Genomic DNA, 23,786 nt, shown 5'->3' with positions numbered 1-23,786 from the left:
TTCTACAGAATAAATACTCTTGGGAAATTGATTATAATTATGTTGTCTAATGGACTTACCAAATACTTTATATTAAGAAGTTCTTTCTCGCCTAGCCAACCAACCCCAGTGGCACCATGGACTTCCTGACTCATATGCTCCCTTGTACTGATTAGGAACAGGTAAGGCCCAATCTCTAGACTGGTCAGCACAGTTCTCCAGCCCCTCCCCTCCACCAGGGCAGCCCAAAAGGACAGCAGCCTCTTCCCCACCACTCCCTCACCAATCATCCCCATTGGCATCAGTGTCCACAGGAGCCATATGACCCTCTTCCATGTACTGATTGGGAAAGAGGTAAGACCCAAATTGCTGGACTGGGCAGCCTAGTTCTCTAGCCTCTAGTATCCATGGGTACATTCCTTGCCCCACCCCAAGGTAGTGCAGTTTCAGAGCCTCGGCAGCAGCCCTTTTCCCCCACCCCATTACCAATGATCCCCTGGGGCACCAGTAACCACCAAAGCCATATGCCCCTGCTGCACTGATTGGGAAAAAGAGCAACCACAGGAGCCACATATCCCTCCTGCACCAATTGGAAGAAGAGTGACCTGGAGTTCAACCTGTATGGGTTAAAGGAAGAAATGGATAGAAAGCAGTGTAAGAACGTGTTAAAAAGGTAAAGAGCAATATGGTACCACCAGAACCTAGTGATCATTCAACAGCAAGACCTGAACCTCCCAAAGCAAATGATCCAGAAGTAAGAGACATTAAAAACAACTTTATGAAGATGATAGAGGCCTTGAAAAAAGAAATAAAAATTTTCTTTAAAAGAATAGAGAAAAAGACAAACAAAAATTTGGAGGAAATCAAGAAATCTCTTTAAGAATCTCAAGAAACTGAAGAAAAAACAATCAACATGTGAGGGAAACAGTTCAAGACTTCAAATTGAAATAGAGTTTTTCAAATTGAAAAACTGAGGTAATTATGGAAAACAAAAATCTGAGTAAACAAACAGAAACTACAGATGCAAGTTTAATCAAGAGAATATAAGAAATAGCAGAGAAAATCTTAGGTAATGAGAATATGATAAAGCAGATACATCAGTCAAAAAATGTTAAATCCACCAAATTTAAAAAAAAAAAACAATCAGTAAATTTGGGACACCATGGAAAGACCAACCATAAGAATAACAGGGATAGAAGAAGGAGAATAATTCCAGCTCAAAGGCATAGAAAACATATTCAACAAACTCATAGAATAAAACTTTCCCAATATAAAGAAAAGTATGCCTTTGATGGGACAAGAAACATACATATCACCAAATAGACTGGACCACATAATACTCAAAAAAAGTCCACATGCCACATAATACTCAAAACACTAAACATACAGAATAAAGAAAGAATATTAAGAGCAGCAACAGAAAAAAATCAAGTAAAATGTAATGGCGGCCCTGTCAGAATTATACCTGACTTCTCAATGGAAACTGTCAAAGCCAAAAGGTCTTTCATAGATGTTCTGCAGACACTATGAGACCAGGGATGCTAGTATAGACTACTATACATAGCAGAGCTTTCAATCACAATAGATGGAGAACATAAGACATTCCATGACAAAGCCCTACAGAAGTACTAGAAGGAAAACTCCAACCCAAGGAAGTTAGCAGCAACCCCCAAAACACAGGCAATAGATAAACTCATGCTAGCAAATCCCAAAGAAAGACACAGGCTAACAGAATGGTTACAAAAACAGGATCCATCCTTTTGCTGCATACAAGACACACACCTCAACTTCAAAGACAGACATTACCTCAGAGTAAAGATTTTCCAATCAAATGGTCCTAAGAAAGAAGCTGGTATAGGTATTCTAATATCTAATAAAATACACTTCAAAGTGAAGTCAACCAAAAGAGATGGAGAAGCACATTTCATATTCACCACAGGAAAAATCTATCAAGATGAAGTCTCAATTCTGAACATTTATGCTCCAAATACAAGAGTACCTACATATGTAAAAGAGCCATTACTAAAACTTAAATCACACATTAAAAACTATACACATTAATACTGGGATACTTCAACAAATTCTCACCACTGGACAAGTCTGCCAGACAGAAATTTAACACAGAAATAAGGAAACTAACAGATGTTGGCTCAAACAGATCTATCAGACATCTATAGAACATTTCACTGAAACACAAAAAAATATACAATCTTCTCAGCATTCCAAGGAACCTTCTCCAAAACTGACCAGATAGTCAATAGCCAAACAAATCTCAACATAAACAACAAATATTGGAATAAACCCCTATATCTTATCGGACCACCATGGCTTAAAGTCAGAATTCAAAAACAACACAAATGCAGAAAACCTACAAACTCATGGAAGCTGAAAAATCCTCACTGAATTATCACTAGGTCAAGGAAGAAATAAAGAAATTAAATATTTTCTAGAATTCATCAGAGGTAAATTCACAACATACTGAAACTTATGGGACACTATAAAAGCAGTGTTAAGAGTAAAGATTACTACAAAAGAAGTTGGAGAAACCTCACACAAGTGACATAAAGGCACAGTTCAGTTTAGGAGAGGAAGGAAGGATTATAGGAGCAAGGTGGGGGGGGGGATTCAGCATCATGATGGGAAAAACCAGAGATAGTTGAACCCAACTAGTGGGAGCTCATGGACTCTGGACTGACAGCTGGGGAGCAGCATGGGACTGCCCTACACCATCTTAAATATGGATGCCAGTTATGTGGCTTGGTATGTTTCTGGGTCCACTGTCAATGTGACCAGGACTTATCCTGGGTACTTGGACTAGATTTTTAGAGCCCATTCCCTATGATGGGATACCTTATTCAGCTTTGATGCAGGATGGGAGGGCTAGGTCCAGCATCAACTTGGTAAGCCATCCTGTGTTGACTACCTAAGAGAGGCCTTACACCCTATGAGAAAGGGATGGGTGTGAGATAAGGGGAGGTAGGGGAAAGAGGGGAGAGAGGGGGAACAGGATTTGGTATATAAAAGGAAAAAAATATTTTAATTAAAAATATTCTAAAAAGAGAAACCCTCAGTAGCTTTTTCACATAGTCAAAGACTATCACAATATACAAAGGCTTAAACAGATAGACTGAACACAAAAAGTTTTACTAATGTATAAAGTGCTAAACTTTACCACACTGACTACATTTACAGGTTTTCTCTGCAATTTGATTTTTTTCTCATGATTTTGAAGATTCCTGATACATGCAAAGGCTTTACTACACAGATTACATTCAAAGGCTTTCTCTCTAGTATGTGATATTTTAAGCATTTGAAGAATACTATGAAATAGAAAGGGTTTTACCACACTGATTACATACATAGGGTTTCTCTGCAGTAAAGGTTCTTTCATGTTTTCAGTGACTCCTGTAACATAAAAAAGCTTGACTGCACTGATTTCATTCATAGATTTTCTCTCCACTAAGTGTTCTTTTATGCCTCTGAAGACTACTGTGACATGTAAAGGCTTTACTACATTGATTACAAACACAAGGCTTCTTTCCAGTATGTTCTTTTATGCATTTGAAGAGTACTTAGACATGCAAAGGCTTGCCAACAATTATTACATTCATTGGGTATCTCTCCAGTATGGGTCCTTTTATGCCTTTGAAGAGTACTTTGATCTGCAAAGGTTTTTACCACATTGATGGCATTCATAGGGTTTCTCTCCAGTATGTGTTCTTTCATGCATTTGAAGTGTAAGGAGACATACAAAGGCTTTACCAAAATCATTACATTCATAGGGTTTCTCTACACAAAGGGTTCTTTTATGCCTTTGAAGAGCATTGTGGTGTGCAAAGGCTTTACCCCACTGATTGCATTAATAGGGTTTCTCCCCAGTATGTGCCCTTTTATGGCATTGAAGAAGACTGTAATATGCAAAGGCTTTACAACATTGCTTACATTCATAGGCTTTCTCCCCAGTATGAGTTCTTTTATGACTTTGAAGATTACTGTGTTGTGCAAAGGCTTTACCACAATCATTATATTGATATGGTTTTTCTCCAGTATGGAATTCTTTAATGCATATGAAGAGTACTGGGGTATGCAAAGGCTTTACCACACTGATTACATACATAGGGTTACTCCCCAGTATGTGTTCTGTTTATGGCATTGAAGAATACTGTGATATGCAAAGGGTTAACAACACTGATTACATTCATAGGGTTTCTCGCCAGTATTTGTTCTTTTATGTCATTGAAAAGCTTTGTACCAGTACCAAGCTGTTTTTATTACTATAGCTCTATAGTAGAGCTTGAGGTCAGGGATGGTGATGCCTCCAGAGGTTGCTTTATTATACAGGATTCTTTTAGCTATCCTGGGTCTTTTGTTTTTCCATATGAAGTTGAGTATTTTTCTTTCCAAGTCTGTGAAGAATTGTGTTGGGATTTTGATTGGGGATTGCATTGAATCTGTAGATTGCTTTTGGTAAGATTGCCATTTTTACTATGTTAATCCTGTTTTTATTTTTGTTAGGTAATATTTCCTTCTTGGGTCTCTGAGAGAATTGAAGATTAGATAGTTACAGTTAAACTTTAGATAGTTATAGTTTTCCTTGTTAAGAATTTTAGAAAAGAAATTCACTAAAGAATAAGTGTATAAATTTGAAAGATGTTATAAGATAGTACTGCTAGTAATATAAGTTAGGATAGAAAGTGAATCAGGTACATTTTGGCCTTACCAAAATAGGATAGATAATGGAACTATTTTCTCTGAATTTGTCGAATGCAAATGGACTACTCATCGTTTAGGTATTTATTACTTGTATATATGATATATAATTATTGTACTTTTGTATATAGTTTTTCTTATATTAGTTATAATTTTTCCCATTTTTCTTTTTATTAAAATAGAAAGGAGAAATAAAAGAAAAGCGTTGTGATATACAAAGGCTTTACCAAATGGATTACACACATAGGGTTTCTCTCAAATGCGGGTTCTTTCATGTATTTGAAGACTATTGTGATCGGCAAAGCCTTTACCACACTGATTACATTCATATGGTTTCTCTCCAGTATGGGCTCTTTCATGTATTTGGAGGCTATTGTGATCTGTAAAGGCTTTGCAACACTGAAATCATTCACAGAATTTCTCTCCAGTGTGTTCTTCTATGCCTTTTAAGACGACTGTAATCTGCAAAGGCTTTATCACATTGCTTACATTCATAGGGTTTTTCTCCAGTATGTGTTCTTTTATGCACTTGAAGAATACTATGTTGTGCAAAGACTTTACTACACTGAGTGCATTCATAGGGTTTCTCTCCAGTATGTGTTCTTTTATGCATTTCAAGACTTCTGGGCCATACAAAGGTTTTGCCACATTGAGTGCATTCATAGGGTTTCTCCCCAGTATGTGTTCTTTTATGCATTTGAAGACTTTTGTGCCATGCAAAAGCTCTACCACATTGAGCACATTCATAGGGTTTCTCTCCGGTATGGGCTTTTTTATGTCTTTGAAGATGACAGTATTGTGCAAAGGCTTTACCACATTGATTACATACATAGGGTTTCTCTCCAGTATGTGTTCCTTTATGGCTTTGAAGACGACTGTAATATGCAAAGGCTTTACCACACTGATTACATTCATAGGATTTCTCTCCAGTGTGGGTCATTTTATGTATTCCAAGACAACTATGATCGGCAAAGGTTTTACCACACTGATTACATTCATAAGGTTTCTCTCCAGTGTGTGTTCTTTTATGTCTTTGAAGATGACTGTATTGTGCAAAGGCTTTACCACATTGATTACATCCGTAGGGTTTCTCTCCAGTGTGTGTTCTTTCATGCATTTGAAGACTTCTGTGCCATGAAAAGGCTTTACCACATTGACTGCATTCATAGGGTTTCTCTCCAGTGTGTGTTCTCTTATGCATTTGAAGATGGCCATAATATGCAAAGGCTTTAACACATTGATTGCATTTATGAGGCTTCTCTCTAGTATTTGGTCTTTCATGCAGTTGAATAGTACTGGGATATGCAAAGGCATTTACACCTTGAGCACGTACAGAAGGTCTCTCTACAGTTTGACTTCTTTCTTGCCTATAAGGATAAAAAAAAAGTGGAATCTTTACAACAAACAATACACTGTGGAATCTTTAAATCAATTTGGTCTAATTGTAAAGAGGAATTAGATTATAAGGTTTTATCACTGTGCTTACACTCGTGTTGTGCCCCTCCATTAAGAGTTATTTTGTATCTTTGATGGTATGATCCTTTATTACCAGATTCATATTTACAGAATCTTTTTTCTGTATGAGAATTTTCACATGTGTGAAGCAAACTGGAAAAACTCAAGAGCTTTACCATCCTTAATTGCATCCATCAATTTTCCTGTACTCTGAGTCATACTACATTTGTTAGGTGAACTAGGACAAACAAAAGTATTTACATAGTCCAAGTATTCACAGGAATTTTGTGTAGTGTTTGATGATGTATTAACAAAAAAACTGAAAAACCAATTATACTTGAATCAAATTCAACAAGTGTACACAAACTGGGCACTGCTATATATCTTCTAATTGTTCTGAGAGAGATGTGTGTTATGCCTTTCCATATTCTTATGCTCATATGGCTGGTATCCAGAGTGAAATATGATATACCTATCACAGGAAGAAACAAATAAAAGATTTTCACATTGAATTCAGCTTGACTTTCTGTCCCCATAAATTTGTGGAACAGGGATTAAGTTTTCTCCACAGCAACTGCCCCTTGACTCTTGACACTCTCACTAAACAGCAGAGTCACAAGTATATGAGTAATGCCAGTTATACTATGGATTGTTTGCTTATAGAAGGCTTTGAAGATATACTTATCACCTCTCCAATGTGTACACATTTGTAATATGAGTGGTATGAAATAAATGAACTGACAGTTCTACAGCATAGCTCTAATGTTGCCGTGATTCAAATTGTGATGTCAGTTAAGACACTGTTTCCTTGACTTTTTTTTTTTTAAATAAATCTTTATTTATTATGTATACAGTATTCGGCCTGGGCATATGCTTGGATGCCAGAAGAGGGCGCTAGATCTCACTACAGATGGTTGTGAGCCACCATGTGGTTGCTGGGAATTGAACTCAGGACCTCTGGAAGAGCAGCCAGTGCTCTTAGCCTCTGAGCCATCTCTCCAGCCCCCCCCCTTTTAAGATTTATTTATTATGTATACAGAAAAGGACACCAGATCACATTACAGATGGTCGTGAGCCACCATGTGGTTGCGGGGAATGCAACTCAGGACCTCTGGAAGAGTAGTCAATGCTCTTAACCTCTGAGCCATCTCTCCAGCCCAACTTCTTTCTTAAAAGAATGCCTTGCAAATGCAATTCACCTATCTAAAATTGAGGTATGCAGTTTTATAAGATGTAACAATTACTGATGCACTTTTAATGGTGCTTATTTACACTGTTGCTTTTATTTAAAACCTCCAGGACATATTACAACTTCTTTGTGGGATATTTGCATCAAGTTGAACATGAAAATTACCTTTCATGTCTTCTAGAACTTTTACAATTTTCTTCAATATCATGGTCTTCCCAAGTGTATCCTAAAATATAATACCAGAAAATGTATGTTATATAACTGAAAATTGTGCAAAATTTTAGTTACTATCTTCAATGAACCTTAGAACCATGCCAGATTTATTCAGCTCTTTCTTCTCCTTTCTCAATCAAATTACAGAGGGGCATCAATAGCCAAAGAACTATTGTCCCCTGATTTTAAAATATGAAGAAAAATTTAGTCTTACCTATAGTAGTGAGGTTCATGTAAGTCTCCAGCATCACATCTTTGTAGAGATTCTTCTGGGAAAGATCCAGCAAAGTCCACTCTTCCCAGGTGAAGTCAATATGCACGTCGTCATAGGTCACTACATTCTAAAATATCCCATACAGTTGTACAACAGAAAGCATGATACTGATAACATTGTAAATGTATACTTCTTTGACATATAGTCATATAATTCTGGTTCTCCCCACACTTACTTCATGACATAGCCATTACAATGTAATCACCAAGTCACTTTAGAAGGAAACTTAATAGAAGGTTCACCTCTGTTATTTCTGTAACCTTTCCAAGAGAAAGGACTACTAACAAACATAGAAAGACAACTAAACAGATCAATAGTACAGAGTATACATGAGAGTTAGCAATTACTAACTACAAAAAAAAAGGAAAATAAGAGGGACAAACTGGGGGTATTGACTCATGACTTTAACCCCAGAACTCAGAAGGCAGAGGCAGGTATATCTGCCTCTGAGTTCAATGCCAGCCTAGTCTATGAAGTCAGGTCCAGAACAGCCAGATATACATATTAAGACCCTGTCTCCCATGCAAAAGTCAGTCAAACAAACGAAAATGAAAGAACTCAGAGGTTGTCACTGAAGTTCCTACAAAGAGTTAAGTATTCCTTCCAGTTCAATTTTCATCTTCAGAAACCTGAAGTGTCTTAACTAAAACTGTAACATCAATCATATTTTACTATGGTATGGTGTGTTTAAATAGTTATAAAAGGACAGATGAAAACATTAGCACTATAAATGTTGATTATAAATAATCAACACAGCAGGAGATACCTCAGTAGTAAAGAGCTCCTGATGTCCTTGCATATAGGTGTGCTCAATTGCCAGTACTTTCATGGGGGATCAAAATATCCACTATTCCAACTTCAGGGTTTCTAAAACCATCTTTGGATCACTGTGAGGACCAAGCACCCATGTGGTGCATATCACAACTATTACTTACATGGTGTATATCGATGCATACAGGTAAAATAATCGTATTCATTTAAAATTTCAAAACAAACAACAGGCAGGAACAAGGTCATGCACTTGCAATCCAGTGGCCCAGAAGGCTCAGACAGTATTAATTGTATGAATACATGCCACCCTGAGAAATAGACTGAACCCTATGCCAAATTTTAAAATTCAAACTTTGGGTGAACCTCACTACAAAATCATATGCCTGACATCTACTCAAACATACATTTCATGCCCATCACCCAATAGCAAAAATACAAAAAAATAGCCAGGAATTTGGGCCTACTGCTTAATCCCAGGTCTTTGGAGTCAGAATCAAAGGGATCTCTGAATTTGAGGCCAGAATATTTTTTCATTTGTGCTGAAATGTGATTTTATTTGTATGTTAATAAATAAAGATGCCAGGAGATCAGAGGTCAAAGCAAGCCATAAGCAGAGTCAGGCGGTGGTAGCACACACCCTTAATCTGATCACATGGCAGGCAGAGTCTCTCTGTGGTCAAGGACACAGCCAAGCATGGTGACATGAACCTTTAATCCCAGTACCAAACATAGAACCCTGGAGGTCTGTATAGACAGGCAGTGATAAGGAAGTCATGTGGTTGGGTTCAGAGCCAATAAGAAGACAAAATAGAAAAAATAAATAAAAAGACAAGTCAGACATCAGAAGTTCTCTCTCAGGGAAAGCTACTGCTGGTGGTAAGCTAAAGCTCATCATGGCTCTTGCTCCAATCTCTTTGGCTATTAACTCTGTATTTGGCTCTGTGTTTCTTATTTAATAAGACTTTAGAATTTCATCTACATTTTGTACTCACAAGGCAAGAATTCATTAAAAAACAGTGGGTTGAGACCAGCCCCCAGCTCCCATCTGCCCCAGAACTCCCATCTGGACCAGAGGTGAGTGCCTGGGGTTATAGTCAGAGAGGCAACTGCCCCTGGGTCCCACCCCTGGGTACCATCCTGGGAGGACCTGCCCAACTTGGCCCCAGTTTCCGAGGCTCCCCTATTCCAAGACTGCAAGCAGACTCTGCAGTCTTCACACCCTGCCCCCACACCTATTTGCCCAAGACCACAGCCACTTCCTGAGACTCAGAGACCAGCCACCAGCTCCCATCCTCCCCAGAACTCCCATCTGGACCAGAGCTCCCATCCACCCTGGAACTCACATCTGGACCAGAGACCAGAGAGACCTTCTGGTGGACACTACAACCTCAACGCCTTGCCCCCACACCCATCTGCTGGAGACCCCAACAACTTCTGGAGACGTAAGAGACCAGTGTCCAGTATTCCATCCAGTCCCAGATCTCCCATCTGGACCAGAGAGTCCCCAGCTCCCATCTGCCCTGGAACTCCCATCTGGACCAAAACTTCCATCCTGTCCTGGAACTCCCATCTGGACAAGAGGAGCTCCCATCTGGACAAGATAAGAAGATCCCAGGGACTTCCTGAGACTCATAGTCCAGCCCCCAGCTCCTATCCGGCAAGCACTCTCATCTGGACCAGAGCTCCCATCCGGCCCAGGGCTTCCATCTGGACCAGAGAGAGGCTCCCTAAATCTGTCAGCTCTATCTGGACCAAGTACACTGATAAGACCAAGAACGAACCCACAAGGAGATGGGAAGATGCCAAGGCAGAAGTACATACAACAAAATAAAGAGCAATACAGCATCACCAGAACCTAGCTCTCCTCCAACAGCTAGACCTGAACATCACAGAATGGAAGAAGCAGAAGAAAACAACCTTATAAGTAACATCATGAAGAGACTAGAGCCTTATATAGAAGAAATCAAAAATAAAGTGGAGGAACAGACAAACAAAAAATGGGAAGAACACTATAAAAAACTAGAGGAAAGGACAAATAAAGCAGAAGAAAGCAATAAGTCCCTGAAAGAAAATCAGGAAAAAAACAGGGGAAACAGTCCAAGACCTGAAAAGGGAAATAGAAAAAAATGAAGAAGACACTAGCAGAAGGAATGCTGGAAATAGAAAATCTGAGTAAACAAACAGGAACTTCAGATGCAAGTACAACCAACAGAATACAAGATATGGAAGAGAGGATCTCTGGTGTTGAAGATACGTTAGAAGAAATAGATTTATCAGTCAAAGAAAACACTAAAACCAACAAAGTCATGACACAAAATGTCCAAGAAATTTGGGACACCATGAAAAGACCAAACCTATGAATAATAGGGATAGAGGAAGGAGAAGAATACCAACTCAAAGGCAAAGAAAATATATTTACAAGATCATAGAAGAAAACTTTACCACCTTAAATAACAAAATGCCTATGAAGATACAAGAAGCCTATAGAACACCAAACAGACTAGACCCCCACCAAAAGTCCCCTCACCACATAATAATTAAACAACTAAACGTACAGAATAAAGAAAGAATATTAAGGGCACCAAAGGAAAAAGGCCAAGTGACTTATAAAGGCACCCATCAGAATAACACCCGAATTCTCAATGGAGACTTTGAAAGCCAGAAGGACCTGGACAGATATAATGCAGACACTAAGAGACCATGGATGCCAGCCTAGAATAATATACCCAGCAAAACTCTCAATCATCAAAGATGGAGTGAACAAGACGTTCCAAGACAAAACCAGATTTAAACAATACTTATCCACAAACCCAGCCCTACAGAAAGCACTAGAAGGAAAATTCCAACCTAAGGAAGGCAGATACACCCATGAAAACACAGCCAATAGATAACACCACAGCAGTAAACCCCAAAGAAGAGAAGTACACACACTACCACCAAAAAATAAAAATAACAACAGGAATGAGCAATCACTGGTCACTAATATCCCTTAATATCAATGGACTTAATTCACCTATAAAAGGACACAGACTAACAGAATGGATACAAAAACAGGACCCATCTTTCTGCTGCATACAAGAAACACACCTCAAATTCAAAGACAGACACCTCCTATGAATAAAAGGCTGGGAAAAGACTTTCCAATAAAATGGTCTTAAGAATCAAGCTGGTGTAGCCATCTTAATATCCAGCAAAATAGACTTCAAACTAAAATCAATCAAAAGAGATGATAAAGGAAATTACATACTCACTGCAGGAAAGATCCACCAAGATAAAGTCTCAATTCTGAACATTTATGCCCCAAACACAAGGGCACCCACATATGTAAAAGAAACATTCCTAAAGCTTAAATCACATATGAAACCCCACACATTAATAGTGGGAGACTTCAACACCCTACTTTCACCTCTGGACAGATCGGCCAAATTGAAACTTAACAGAGACATAATGGACTTAACTGATGTTATGGCTCAAATGGACTTAATGGATATCTACAGAACATTCCACCCAAACAAAAAAAGAATATACCTTCTTCTCAGCACCCCATGGAACCTTCTCTAAAATCGACCACATACTTGGCCACAAAGCAAATCTCAACAGATACAAAACAATTGGAATAACCTCCTGTGTTCTGTCGGACCACCATGGTTTAAGGTTAGATTTCAACAACAGAAAAAACTACAGAAATCCTACAATCTCATGGAAACTGAATAATGCTCAACTGAATCACCAATGGGTTAAGGAAGAAATAAAGAAAGAAATTAAAGACTTCCTAGAGATCAATGAAAATGAATACACCACATACCCAAACTTATGGGACACTATGAAGGCAGTGCTAAGAGGGAAATTCATAGCACTAAATGCCCACATAAAGAAGCTGGAGAAATCTCACACTAGTGACTTGACAGCACACCTGAAAGCCCTTGAACAGGAAGAAGCAAAGTCTCCCAGGAGGAACAGACTCCAGGAAATTATCAAATTGAGAGCTGAAATCATTAAATAGAGATAAAGAGAACAATACAAAGGATTAATGAAACAAAGAGTTGGTTCTTTGAGATCAACAAGATAGACAAGCCCTTATGCAAACTAACCAAAAGACAGAGAGAGAGCATCCAAATTAACAAAATCAGAAATGAAAAGGGGGACATAACAACAGACAATGAGGAAATCCAGAGAATCATCAGGTCACACTTCAAAAACCTCTACTCCACAAAAGTGGAAAATCTAAAAGAAATGGATAATTTTCTGCATAGGTACCACATTCCTAAGTTAAATCAAGACCAGATAAAGCATTTAAATAGTCCAATAACCCCTAAGGACATAGAATCAGTAATTAAAAGTCTCTCAAACAAAACAAGCCCAGGACCAGATGGTTTCACTGCAGAATTCTACCAGATCTTCAAAGAAGACTTAATACCAATACTCTTTAAATTGTTCTACACAATAGAAGCAGAAGGAATATTACCAAACTCCTTCTATAAGGCTACAATTACCCTGATTCCTAAACCAAACAAAGATGCAACAAAGAAAGAGAACTACAGACCAATCTCCCTCATGAACATTGATGCAAAAATACTCAATAAAATACTGGCAAACAGACTCCAAGAACACATCAAAACCATTATCCACCATGATTAAGTAGGATTCATCCCAGGGATTCAAGGGTGGTTCAACATACCAAAGTCCCTCAATGTAATACACCATATAAACAAACTCAAAGAAAAAAAGCACATGATCATCTCACCGGATGCAGAAAAGGCATTTGATAAAATCCAACACCCCTTCATAATAAAGGTCTTGGAGCGATCAGGAATACAGGGAACATACCTAAACATAATAAAGGCAATCTACAGCAAGCCAACAGCCAACATCAAATTAAATGGAGAGAAACTCAAAGCAATACCACTAAAATCAGTAACAAGGCAAGGCTGTCCCGTCTCCCCATACTTATTCAATATAGGACTTGAAGTTCTAGCCAGAGCTGTAAGACAACATAAGGAGATTAAGGGGATACAAATTGGAAAGGAAGAAGTCAAGCTTTCCCTATTTGCAGATGACATGATAGTATATATTAGTGACCCCCAAAATTCAACCAAGGAACTGATACAGCTAATAAAAATCTTCAGCAACATAGCAGGAGACAAGATGAACTCAAAAAAATCAGTAGCCCTCCTAGATACAATAGACAAACAGGCTGAGAAGGAAATCAGAGATACATCACCTTTTACAATAACCACAAATGATATAAAATACCTTGGGGTTACTCTAACTAAGCATGTGAAGGACCTATATGACAAGAACTTTAAGTCCCTGAAAAAAGAAATTGAAGAAGATGTCAGAAAATGAAAAGACCTCCCATGCTCATGGATAGGCAGGATTAATATAGTAAAAATGGTGATCTTACCAAAAGCAATCTACAGATTCAAGGCAATCCCCATCAAATTACCAACACAATTCTTCATAGATCTGGAAAGAATAATACTCAACTTCATATGGAAAAACAAAAAACGCAGGATAGCCAAAAGAATCCTGTACAATAAAACAACCTCTGGAGGCATCACAATCCCTGACCTAAAGCTCTACTATAGAGCTACAGTAATAAAACAGTTTGGTACTGGCATAAAAACCGACATGTGGACCAATGGAATCAAATTGAAGACCCTGACATTAACCCGCACACCTATGAACATATAATTTTTGACAAAGAAGCCAAAAATGTACAATGGAAAAAAGAAAGCATCTTCCACAAATGGTGCTGGCAAAACTGGATGTCAATGTGTAGAAGGCTGCAAATAGATCCATATCTGTCACCATGCACAAAACTTAAGCCCAAGTGTATCAAAGACCTCAACATAAATCCAGTTACTCTGAACCTGATAGAAGAGAAAGTAGGAAGTACTCTTGAAACGCATTGGCACTGGAGATCACTTTCTAAATATAACACCAGTAGCACAGACACTGGGAGAAACAATCAATCAATGGGACCTGTTGAAACTGAGAAGCTTTTGTAGAGCAAAGGACAAGGTCAAGAAAACAAAGCGACAGCCTACAGAAAAGGTCTTCACCAACCCCATATCTGACAGAAGGCTGATATCCAGAATATATAAAGAACTCAAGAAATTAGACATCAAAATGCCCAACAGTCCAATTAAGAAATGGGCTATAGAACTAAACAGAGAATTCTCAACAGAGGAAGTTCAAATGGCTGAAAGACATTTAAGGAATTGCTCAACATCCCTAATTATCCGAGAAATGCAAATCAAAATGACTCTGAGATACCACCTTACACCTGTCAGAGTGGCTAAGATCAAAAACACAGAAGACAGCTTATGCTGGAGAGGATGTGCAGCAAGAGGAATTCTCCTCCACTGCTGGTGGGAATGCAAGCTTGTACAGCCACTTTGGAAATCAATATGGTGCTTCCTTAGAAAATTAGGAACCCATCTCCCCCAAGACCCAGCTATAGCACTCTTGGGCATATACCCAAGGAATGCTCAATCATACCACAAGGGCATTTGCTCAGCTATGTTGATATCAGCATTGTTTGTAATAGCGAGAACCTGGAAACAACCTACATGCCCTTCAACTGAAGAATGGATAAAGAAAATATGGTACATATACACAATGGAGTACTACTCAGCAGAGAAAAACAATGACATCATAAGGTTTGCAGGCAAATGGATGGATCTAGAAAAAATCATCCTGAGTGAGGTAACCTAGACTCAGAAGGACAAATATGGTATGTACTCACTCATAGGAGGATACTAGATGTAAAACAAAGATGACTAGATTGCTAAACAACTCCAGGGAGGCTACCTAGAAAACGGGACCCTAGGAAAGACACAGGGATCACCCAGTGACAGAGAAATGGATGAGATCTACATGAACAACCTGGACGAGAGAGGGAGAAATGAAGGGCAAGGTTTGAGGGAAGGGAGGCTTGGGGCAGCAGGAGATCCCAGCTGGATCAGGAACAGAAAGGGAGAATAAGGAATGGTAGACCATGATGGATGAGGACCACATGAGAACAGGAGTGGGCAGAGTGCTGGAGAGGTCCCCCCTGAGGTCCACAGTGATGCATCCTCTGTAGACTGCTGGCAATGGTCGAGAGAAAGCCTGACCTGACCTAGTCTGGTGATCAGATGGCCAAACACCCTGATAGTCGGGCTGGAACTCTCATCCAGTGACTGATGGAAGTGGATGCAGAGATCCTCAGCCAGGCCCCAGGTGGAGCTCCATGTGTCCAGTTGTCGAGAAGGAGGAGGGAGTGTGGGAGTGTGAATTGTTGAGCCCAGGACTAGAAAAAGCACGGGGACGAAAGGCCAGAAGAATGGAAGAACATGAATTGTGAACCAAAGGTTGTGGAGCCCCCAGCTGGATCAAGCCCTCTGGATAAGTGAGACAGTTGAATGGCTTGGACTGTTTGGGAGGCATCCAGGCTGTGGGACCTGGACCTGTCCTTAGTGCATGAGCTGGCTCTTTAGAACCTGGGGCTTACACAGGGACACTTTGCTCAGCCTGGAAGGAGGGGACTGGACCTGCCTGTACTGAATCCACCAAGTTTAAATGAATCCCCAGGGAAGTCTTGGCCCTGGAGGAGATGGGAATGGAGGGGTAGGGATGGGGGGAAGGTGGGGGTGAGGGCGGGAAGGGGGAGGACAGGGGAACCCATGGCTGATGTGTAAAATTAAAACACAAATACAATTTTTAAAAAAAGGGAAAAAAAAAAACTGTTGGTGGCCTCACAGGCCAGGGGGTCTGGCTCTTCTTGTGGCCAGATCACCAACTCACATGGTCAGAGTTTAAGAAAGCCAGAGTTCAGGACTGAACAGCACAAGCCAGAACACGTGGCTGGATTTTAGCTATTTTAATTTCTCCTGGTAGATAGTAGGTATTCTTTCTCTCTTCTCCCTTCTCTCTCTCTCTCTCTCTCTCTCTCTCTCTCTCTCTCTCTCTCCAACCACAGTAAGTAGTGAATACATTCCAACAACAGGGCCCAACAATTTATAATAGGAATGCTGATGACAAAGCTACATTCACAGTGAAAACACTCAGAATGAACAATGGGATTATAAAAAATAGTACACAGATTGACATAATATGACTTCTATCCTTAAAACAATGCTACAACAATCAAGAATGTGAACAATAATTGTGAAAGAATAATGGAGATAGAGGGAAAATTCCAAGAACAAAGGAAGGAAAATATAGTCAACTATTAATCCAAAGACCAAAGGAAACTTAGCCAGGAAAAGTGTGATCTTGACCAATGTTACCTATGATTCTATGTGTATAGAAATTATACAAACACAAAGTTCACACCTTTCATGAAATAAACAAGTGACCCTTAAACTGTTGTTTCTGATCATCCAGATATTGATATTTCTTCTACACATGGGGCCCCCATGCTCTAGAGCTCTCCCTGCAAATGCAGGTGATCGCCTGCTGTGGCTCTGCAGCCCTTAGGACTTCTTGTGGTATCAGGTAAACACAGCCCCACTGATACCCAATCTCAAAAAGACAGAATAATTTAAAGTCGGCTTCCTGTCACATGAATTATGGTAAAATATGAGGATTCTTCCCTATCTACATACTCAACAAGATGCACACCTAAGAAACCTCTGCAGCTCAGAAACTCCTTTTGTCCCTTGGAAGTAAACAACACTGAAACACACCATTGCAGCTGATGGTGGCAGAAAGTTAGAAGCATTCTAATCATGTATTGTTGAATGACAATCCACATCACCATCTTCCTACTAGTTTCTAAACTATTTGAAACATTTATAAGACAATCCTGAAAGTGCAATGTAATAATCAGGAGTTCTAAAAACCAGATTTTCAGTTTTCCAATCTGTCTTCCTACTGCATACCAAAACACACCTGAGTGTGCACATTGGACAGTGATATTACAAGCATCATATCCTAACATGCCAGGACGGCAGAGTGTCTCCTTATCCAGGAAATCCATGCACATGTAGGCTCAGAGGACAAGGATGACTGCCCAGATCACCATATGGGAGAACAGAACCACAGTCTGGCTCATGGTCCATCCAAACCCCAGAAGAAATGTCAGCTCATCAGACCTTCTCTGAACACCCTACACTCACCATGGTATAGCTTGCCTTCTTCCTTGCAACTCATTATAACAGACACAGAGGAGAAGCCTAGAAAGAACCTAAAAGCTATCAGACACTAGTACCCCTCATTGCTAAGACTTCACAGAGTCTGTCAAAGACTAGGGCCACCTATCTGGGCCTCAGAACATTAGCAGGTACCCTGCTGGTTGATCAGAAATCAAATGACTCAGACAACACAGACCTTCCAGCTCTGCCCTTGAACCCAATAGATAGGACCCTAACCTAGAAAAAAATGTATTTTATTAGACATTCTTCAACTTTCCTAGAATGGATTTTGTTCCACATCCAAAGCAAAGCATTCTTTGTGTGTACATTGCTGTGCACACTCAATATGGAGTGCAACCAATCCACGCCTCCTAGCTGGAAGTCCTGCGGCCAAACACAGGTCACATTCACACAGGAACTCTTGTTACTGTGTAGCTGTTCTACAGAAAAACAGGCCATGAATTAGAAAAAAATGAGAGGTCATGGAGGGGCTTGGAGACAGGAAAGAGAATGTGGATATAATGTAGTTATCTCAAAAAAATATTTTGAAAATTTGAAACAGGCTTTATGGCCAATGTGCTGCAGAGTGCAGCAATTTGTATTAGACCACATCAAAGATTTCTCAAGCCCTTTATCTAAGGGACTACATTTAAAACCAGAAAAATAACAGTGCTGTTAAGCAGGGCTTCATTTGACCCAGATTTATTTTGACTGAACAACTATAACTATAGCAACTTAGTTTTATAATAAAGTAGGTCTTTTTTCCAGATTCTTGATTGCCCTTGTCTGTGGAGCCCAAGAAATGGTCAATCAGGACATTTATGGAACATCTAAAATTGATTTCCTAAATCCACACTGTTAAACTCAACTATTGTTAAAGTAGGAAAGCTCTCAACCACCATCTTGCCTCTCCCTTTCTGCACTGTGCCTCTACCAGCTTCAAAGTTGGTCTATGCACTCAATTCTTGCCCATGTCCCTCTTCATTTATAAGTCCCCACTAAAAGCCACAGAGATTGGAGGTCACTCATTAACTGGTTTAGTTTTCCTTCTCATTGATCAGTCAAGGCAAAGATGGAAGATGTTGTGGGACTCTCTACCCAGCACTGGGCAGCAGAGGCAGGATTAGGTGTTCAAAGAAATTCTCATTTACATATCATGAGGCAAGACTCAATTACATAGCAGGAGGCAATGATATTATAAGCTCATAGTCTCCCATGCCCAGATGGCAAAGCCTTCTGCTCCCCAGGGAATCCATACTCAACAAAGCTCAGAGGCCAAGGATCACTACCCAGGTCACCACAGAAACAACAGAACCTCAATCTGGCCCATGGCCCATCCCAGACCAAGCAGATCTGACAGTTCAGCCAACCTGCTCTTCCTGGTCTAGGGTTATGTTCTTCCTTACAGCTCCCTACAGCAGAACAAGAAAAGAACCCTGGAAAGGACCTGTAAACTACCTCCTATTGGGAATCCTGATTGTCAAGCCTTCTCAGAGTCCCCCATTAGCTAGGACCACCCAGCTGGGCTTCAGGACACTAGCAGTTCCCTACTGAATGAACAGAGATCTAATGACTCAGAGAGCAAAAACTCTCCCAGGTTGGTCCTTCTACACTATGGCTGGTCACACAGGACCCTAATCTGGAAAATTTGTGGTTTAGTAAAACCTTCTACTCTCCCAGAACACTTATTGTTCCTCTTCCAAGGCACAAGGTCCTATGTGTGCACATTCCATTACACACTCAATGTCCAGTGTAGCTAGACTTTTGTACATCATAGCTGGGAGGTCCTTCAAACAAACAAACACAGGTAACATTAAAAAACTATCTGTTGTTAAACATAAAGAGGCCATGGATTAAAACACACGGATCTATGGGAAGGGTTGGAGGCAGGAAATAATACAGTGCAAATAATATAATTATAGTCCCAAATAATTCTGGTAAAAAGTTGGAATAGGCTTTATGGCCTTGTGCTCCAGAGACTAGGGGTTTGTATTAGAGCACACCAAGTACTACTCACATTATTTCTCTCTGGGTATACATCTTAAACCTGGAAAAAACACTCATATTAGGCAGGAACACAAAATTTTATCCAATTCTTCTACTTAGGTTGAACTGGTAAAACTACAGTCATTTGGTTTTATAAAAATTCAGTTCTGGGGGCTGGAGAGATGGCTCTGAGGTTAAGAATACTGGCAGTTCTTTCACAGGTCCTGAGTTCAATTCCCAGCAACCACATTGTGGCTCACAACCATCTGTAATGAGATCTGTTGCCCTCTTCTGGTGTGCAGACAGAACACTATATACATAATAAATAAATAAATCTGAAAGGAAGGAAGGAAGGAAGGAAGGAAGGAAGGAAGGAAGGAAGGAAGGAAGAAAGAAAGAAAGAAAGAAAGAAAGAAAGAAATTGTTTTTTATCCAGAGTCTAGATAGCTTGGTCTATGGACTCAAGAAATGGCTAGTCAAATATTTATTGATCATCTAAAATGGATTACCTAACTACTCATTGCTAATGTCAACTACAGTCATAGCAGGAAAGCTTTCATGCCCTTTCTTGACAATCCCTTTCTCTGTTGTGACTACACCTGCTTTACAGTTGGCCACTGAACTCAATTCTTACACCGGCCCCACTTCATTTGTAAATTCACAACAAAATCTAGAGAAGTTGAAGGATGCTCTTCACTGGTCTATTTTTGCCTTCCCACAAACCAGTCAAAGCCCAGCTGGGAAGGAATTTCAGGACTGTCTTTTCACCACTGGGCAGCAGAGGCAAGAGTAGGTATTCTGCTGTGGATAGCGCTCTGTGTAAATAAAGTTCTGATTGGCCAGTGGCCAGGCAGGAAGTATAGGCGGGACAAGATAGAAGAGAATTCTGGGAAGTGGAAGGCTGAGGGGACAGACACTGCCAACCACTGCCATGAGAAGCAACATGTAAAGACACTGGTAAGCCACAAGCTATGTGGCAAAGTATAGATTAATAGAAATGGGTTAATTTAAGATAGAAGAAGTAGATAATAAGAAGCCTGCCACAGCCATACAGTTTGTAAACAATGTAAGTTTCTGTGTGTTTACTTGGTTGGGTCTGAGCGTCTATGGGCCTGGCAGGTGAGAGAGATTTGTCCTGACTGTGGGCCAAGCAGAAAAACTCCAACTACAGAATTCAGAGCAATTCTCAATTATATAGTGTGAGGCAAACCTGGGATATAAGAGACACTGATTTAAACCTGTGGTTCTCAACCTACCTAATGCTGTGACCCTTTAATACACTTCCTTATGATGGGTAAACCTCCAAATATAAAATGATTTTACTCCTGATTCTTAACTATATTTTGTTACTGTTAGGAATTAAAGTAGAGATATCTATCTCTGCTTTCTGAAGGTCTTTGGCCAATCCTGTGAGAGGGTAATTTGATCTCCCAAAGGGAGCCATGATCCCCAATGTTGAGGACCACTGCTCTAAACTGATATAAACAGATAGATAAAAAAAAAATTAAAAGCACTAAGAAAAAAATGGAATGAAATTCTGAAACTGGGAAACACTCATAAATAGAAAAAAATTACTATTTAAAGAAAATATATTTTTAAAATGATACAAATAATTGATGTTTAATAAAGATAAAAATAGTTGGAAGGACAATTAGGTATACTGGTGTTGAAGTGGAGTAGGTAACACCCTGGTAGAGAGAATACCATTACTAAGAGACTGTATGACTTTGTCCATGTAAAGTGTTGGCCACTGAGTGTTGTAAGCTAACACATGGAATTACAGCCAATGGCCTGAGTCTCAAACATCTGAGTGAACTGTGTCAGCCAAGATTGCACATATCTACATAGGAGAGTTCTCTAATTGGAAATGGAATACATGGTAATTCAGGCTATCTTCCCAAAATTGTACACCCAACAATTCAGTCTGTCTTTATTTACATGGAAGGAAATAATACATGCAGGAAAATTACAGAGAAAGTCACTCACCTGCCCCATCAGTCCTTTTTTGTAATGGGGACCCTGAAGCTCACTGCCTTCAACCTCAGTCTGTGCTCAAGCTATTATCTAGTCTGTTTCCCTCTGCAGTCCTTCTGCTGTTCTAAAGGGAGAAGCCATCCCTGTACACAAATCCTTTTCCTGTTCTAAAATAAACAGTCCACTATGTGACTCAAACTGACAATTTTATAACTCTATGGTGCTGTAGATGTATAATAAAAGATTTAGGGTGGTTAGTCAGGATGACAACAAGGACAATGTCCTGTGGGGCTACAGACAGGGTTCAAGTCCACCTCAGTCAACATGGAAGACCTTGACTCAAAACTGCTTTTCAAAAAGCCTGGAGAGGCCCCTGTTCTAGAATTAATATACCTTTGTGGCACACCAGGACTTAATGTTGCTTGTGACCCTGTAATGGTCCCTTGAGCAGCATTTAGGAGCTGTTATTATAATGGGTGGATGGGCCTTTCTGCACGTTTTAAATCAGGATTGTCTCCTAGTTATGGAAATATATCTTGTTAATCCTGGAGAAAAACAATTACACCTTATCATACTAATTTCTAACCGGCATGGTTAGCATATTACTTATCTTTGGGTTATTATGATGCAGTCCTCCATTACCTATATTCTATTTTGTAAATTAATATCTCCTAACACCTGGTAAGACCTTGTACCATCATTTCTATACCATCAATTCTACTTTTCTACATCACAGTTTAGCAATAGAATGCTACTACACACAGGAGATACTGACTATAAGCTACACAAAATTAATTCCAGATAGATCCTAAAATTAAATGTGAAAAGTTCGAAGTGCAGTACTTGTGGAAGATATGGAAATTATGGGACAATAGCTCTCTGAATTTGGCAAATCTTTGTTCCATAGAGGTAACATAGGCACTAAGGGCAGTGGCATTTCACAGTGATATCAACAAGGTTATTTCAAAGCACAGCCCCACTCACAATGCTCTGCACAGATATAGCCTGTGGAGTGAAGTTACACAGAGGCTGCCAGCTGGGCCAGGAATGGCAAAGACCACACAGGACCACACAGAACCACACTGGATCATGCAGGACCAGTAGGACCACAATAGATCATGCAGGAGCAGGCAAAAACATGCCAAACTCTGCATCTGTTCCTTGGCTTCCAACCAACCGGGAGAGAACACACCACACTGGCTCCCACGACTCAACTAGTCGCTCCTTCCAGTCTGGGGATAGGCCCTTAGCTCACCGTATCATGGTTTTCCAGCTGGCCCATGCTCTCTGAATAGCTTCCTGCAGCAGCAGTCACATCACAGCACACAAAAACACTGGCGCCAGCTTCTCTTCAAAGCCAAGCCTGAAGCTGGTAACCGGAAAGACCCTGCACAAATTCTGACTGGCAGGTACCTGGAGGTTCCGATTGGCTAGTGAGGCCTGAGTGACAAGAGCACCTCCCACAGGGTTACACCCTGCTTAAAGACACAGCACAGTGATTCCTGACCCTGCCTTCCACCCCAGACCCAGATCTTTTCTGAACCAGCAAAGATATGCATTTCATTCTACTGGTCCTGTTCATGTAGAGAAGCTTGGGTAATACAATTGTGTGTGTGTGTGTGTGTGTGTGTGTGTGTGTGTGTGTGTGTGTGTGTGTGTGTGTGTGTTTCCACTTGCCCACTGAGGAAGATGTGCTGGCTAACAGTAGTTCTTATAAACACATTCTTCCTAGCTCCATTATTCCCTAAGCATTCAACCATCCAGGAAGACTACTTCTTATTATTATTCAATTGCCAACACTTTGCTCTGAACTTCAGGAATAAAACTCCTTAAGCAATGGAGCCATCATCGAGCTTTGTGATGGGACAAAGACTTTTCTTCTTTGTGATCTAGTTCCTGCTTTTCTTTCCTCCTTGTCTGAAGTCCCTGTGACAAGCAGGTAAAAAGTATATTCAATTCACCTGACCTCAGTGTGAAGCCACCTAACAAACATCTCCTTTTGTGTGCTTAAAATCTCTTTTTAGTTGTTAATATTCTGGGTACACATCCTCCTGTATGACAGGGAATCACTCCACACAGTATTGTGGGCTGTACAAGTGAGCTAGCCACACTG

General features: G+C 39.9%; 1 protein-coding gene and 1 pseudogene across 1 annotated transcript; both read right to left on the bottom strand.

Annotated features, from left to right (window-relative positions):
* Positions 1 to 3,107: 3,107 nt before the first annotated feature.
* LOC118570325 lies at positions 3,108 to 5,048 on the bottom strand (annotated as a pseudogene).
* Positions 4,849 to 23,039, bottom strand: LOC118570429 (zinc finger protein 120-like). Its single transcript, XM_036168911.1, has 4 exons — positions 22,929 to 23,039; positions 7,761 to 7,887; positions 7,499 to 7,559; positions 4,849 to 6,056 (listed from the first exon to the last, which is right to left on the bottom strand). Exons 1-4 carry the CDS (start codon positions 22,953 to 22,955, stop codon positions 5,099 to 5,101), a joined length of 1,173 nt encoding a protein of 390 aa, XP_036024804.1. The 5' UTR covers positions 22,956 to 23,039; the 3' UTR covers positions 4,849 to 5,098.
* Between the last annotated feature and the right edge of the window lie 747 nt (positions 23,040 to 23,786).

This window comes from Onychomys torridus, chromosome 19 (assembly GCF_903995425.1).
Source record: "Onychomys torridus chromosome 19, mOncTor1.1, whole genome shotgun sequence".
NCBI classification, from domain to species: Eukaryota; Metazoa; Chordata; class Mammalia; order Rodentia; family Cricetidae; genus Onychomys; species Onychomys torridus.
This window is presented reverse-complemented; position numbering and strand designations above follow the sequence as displayed.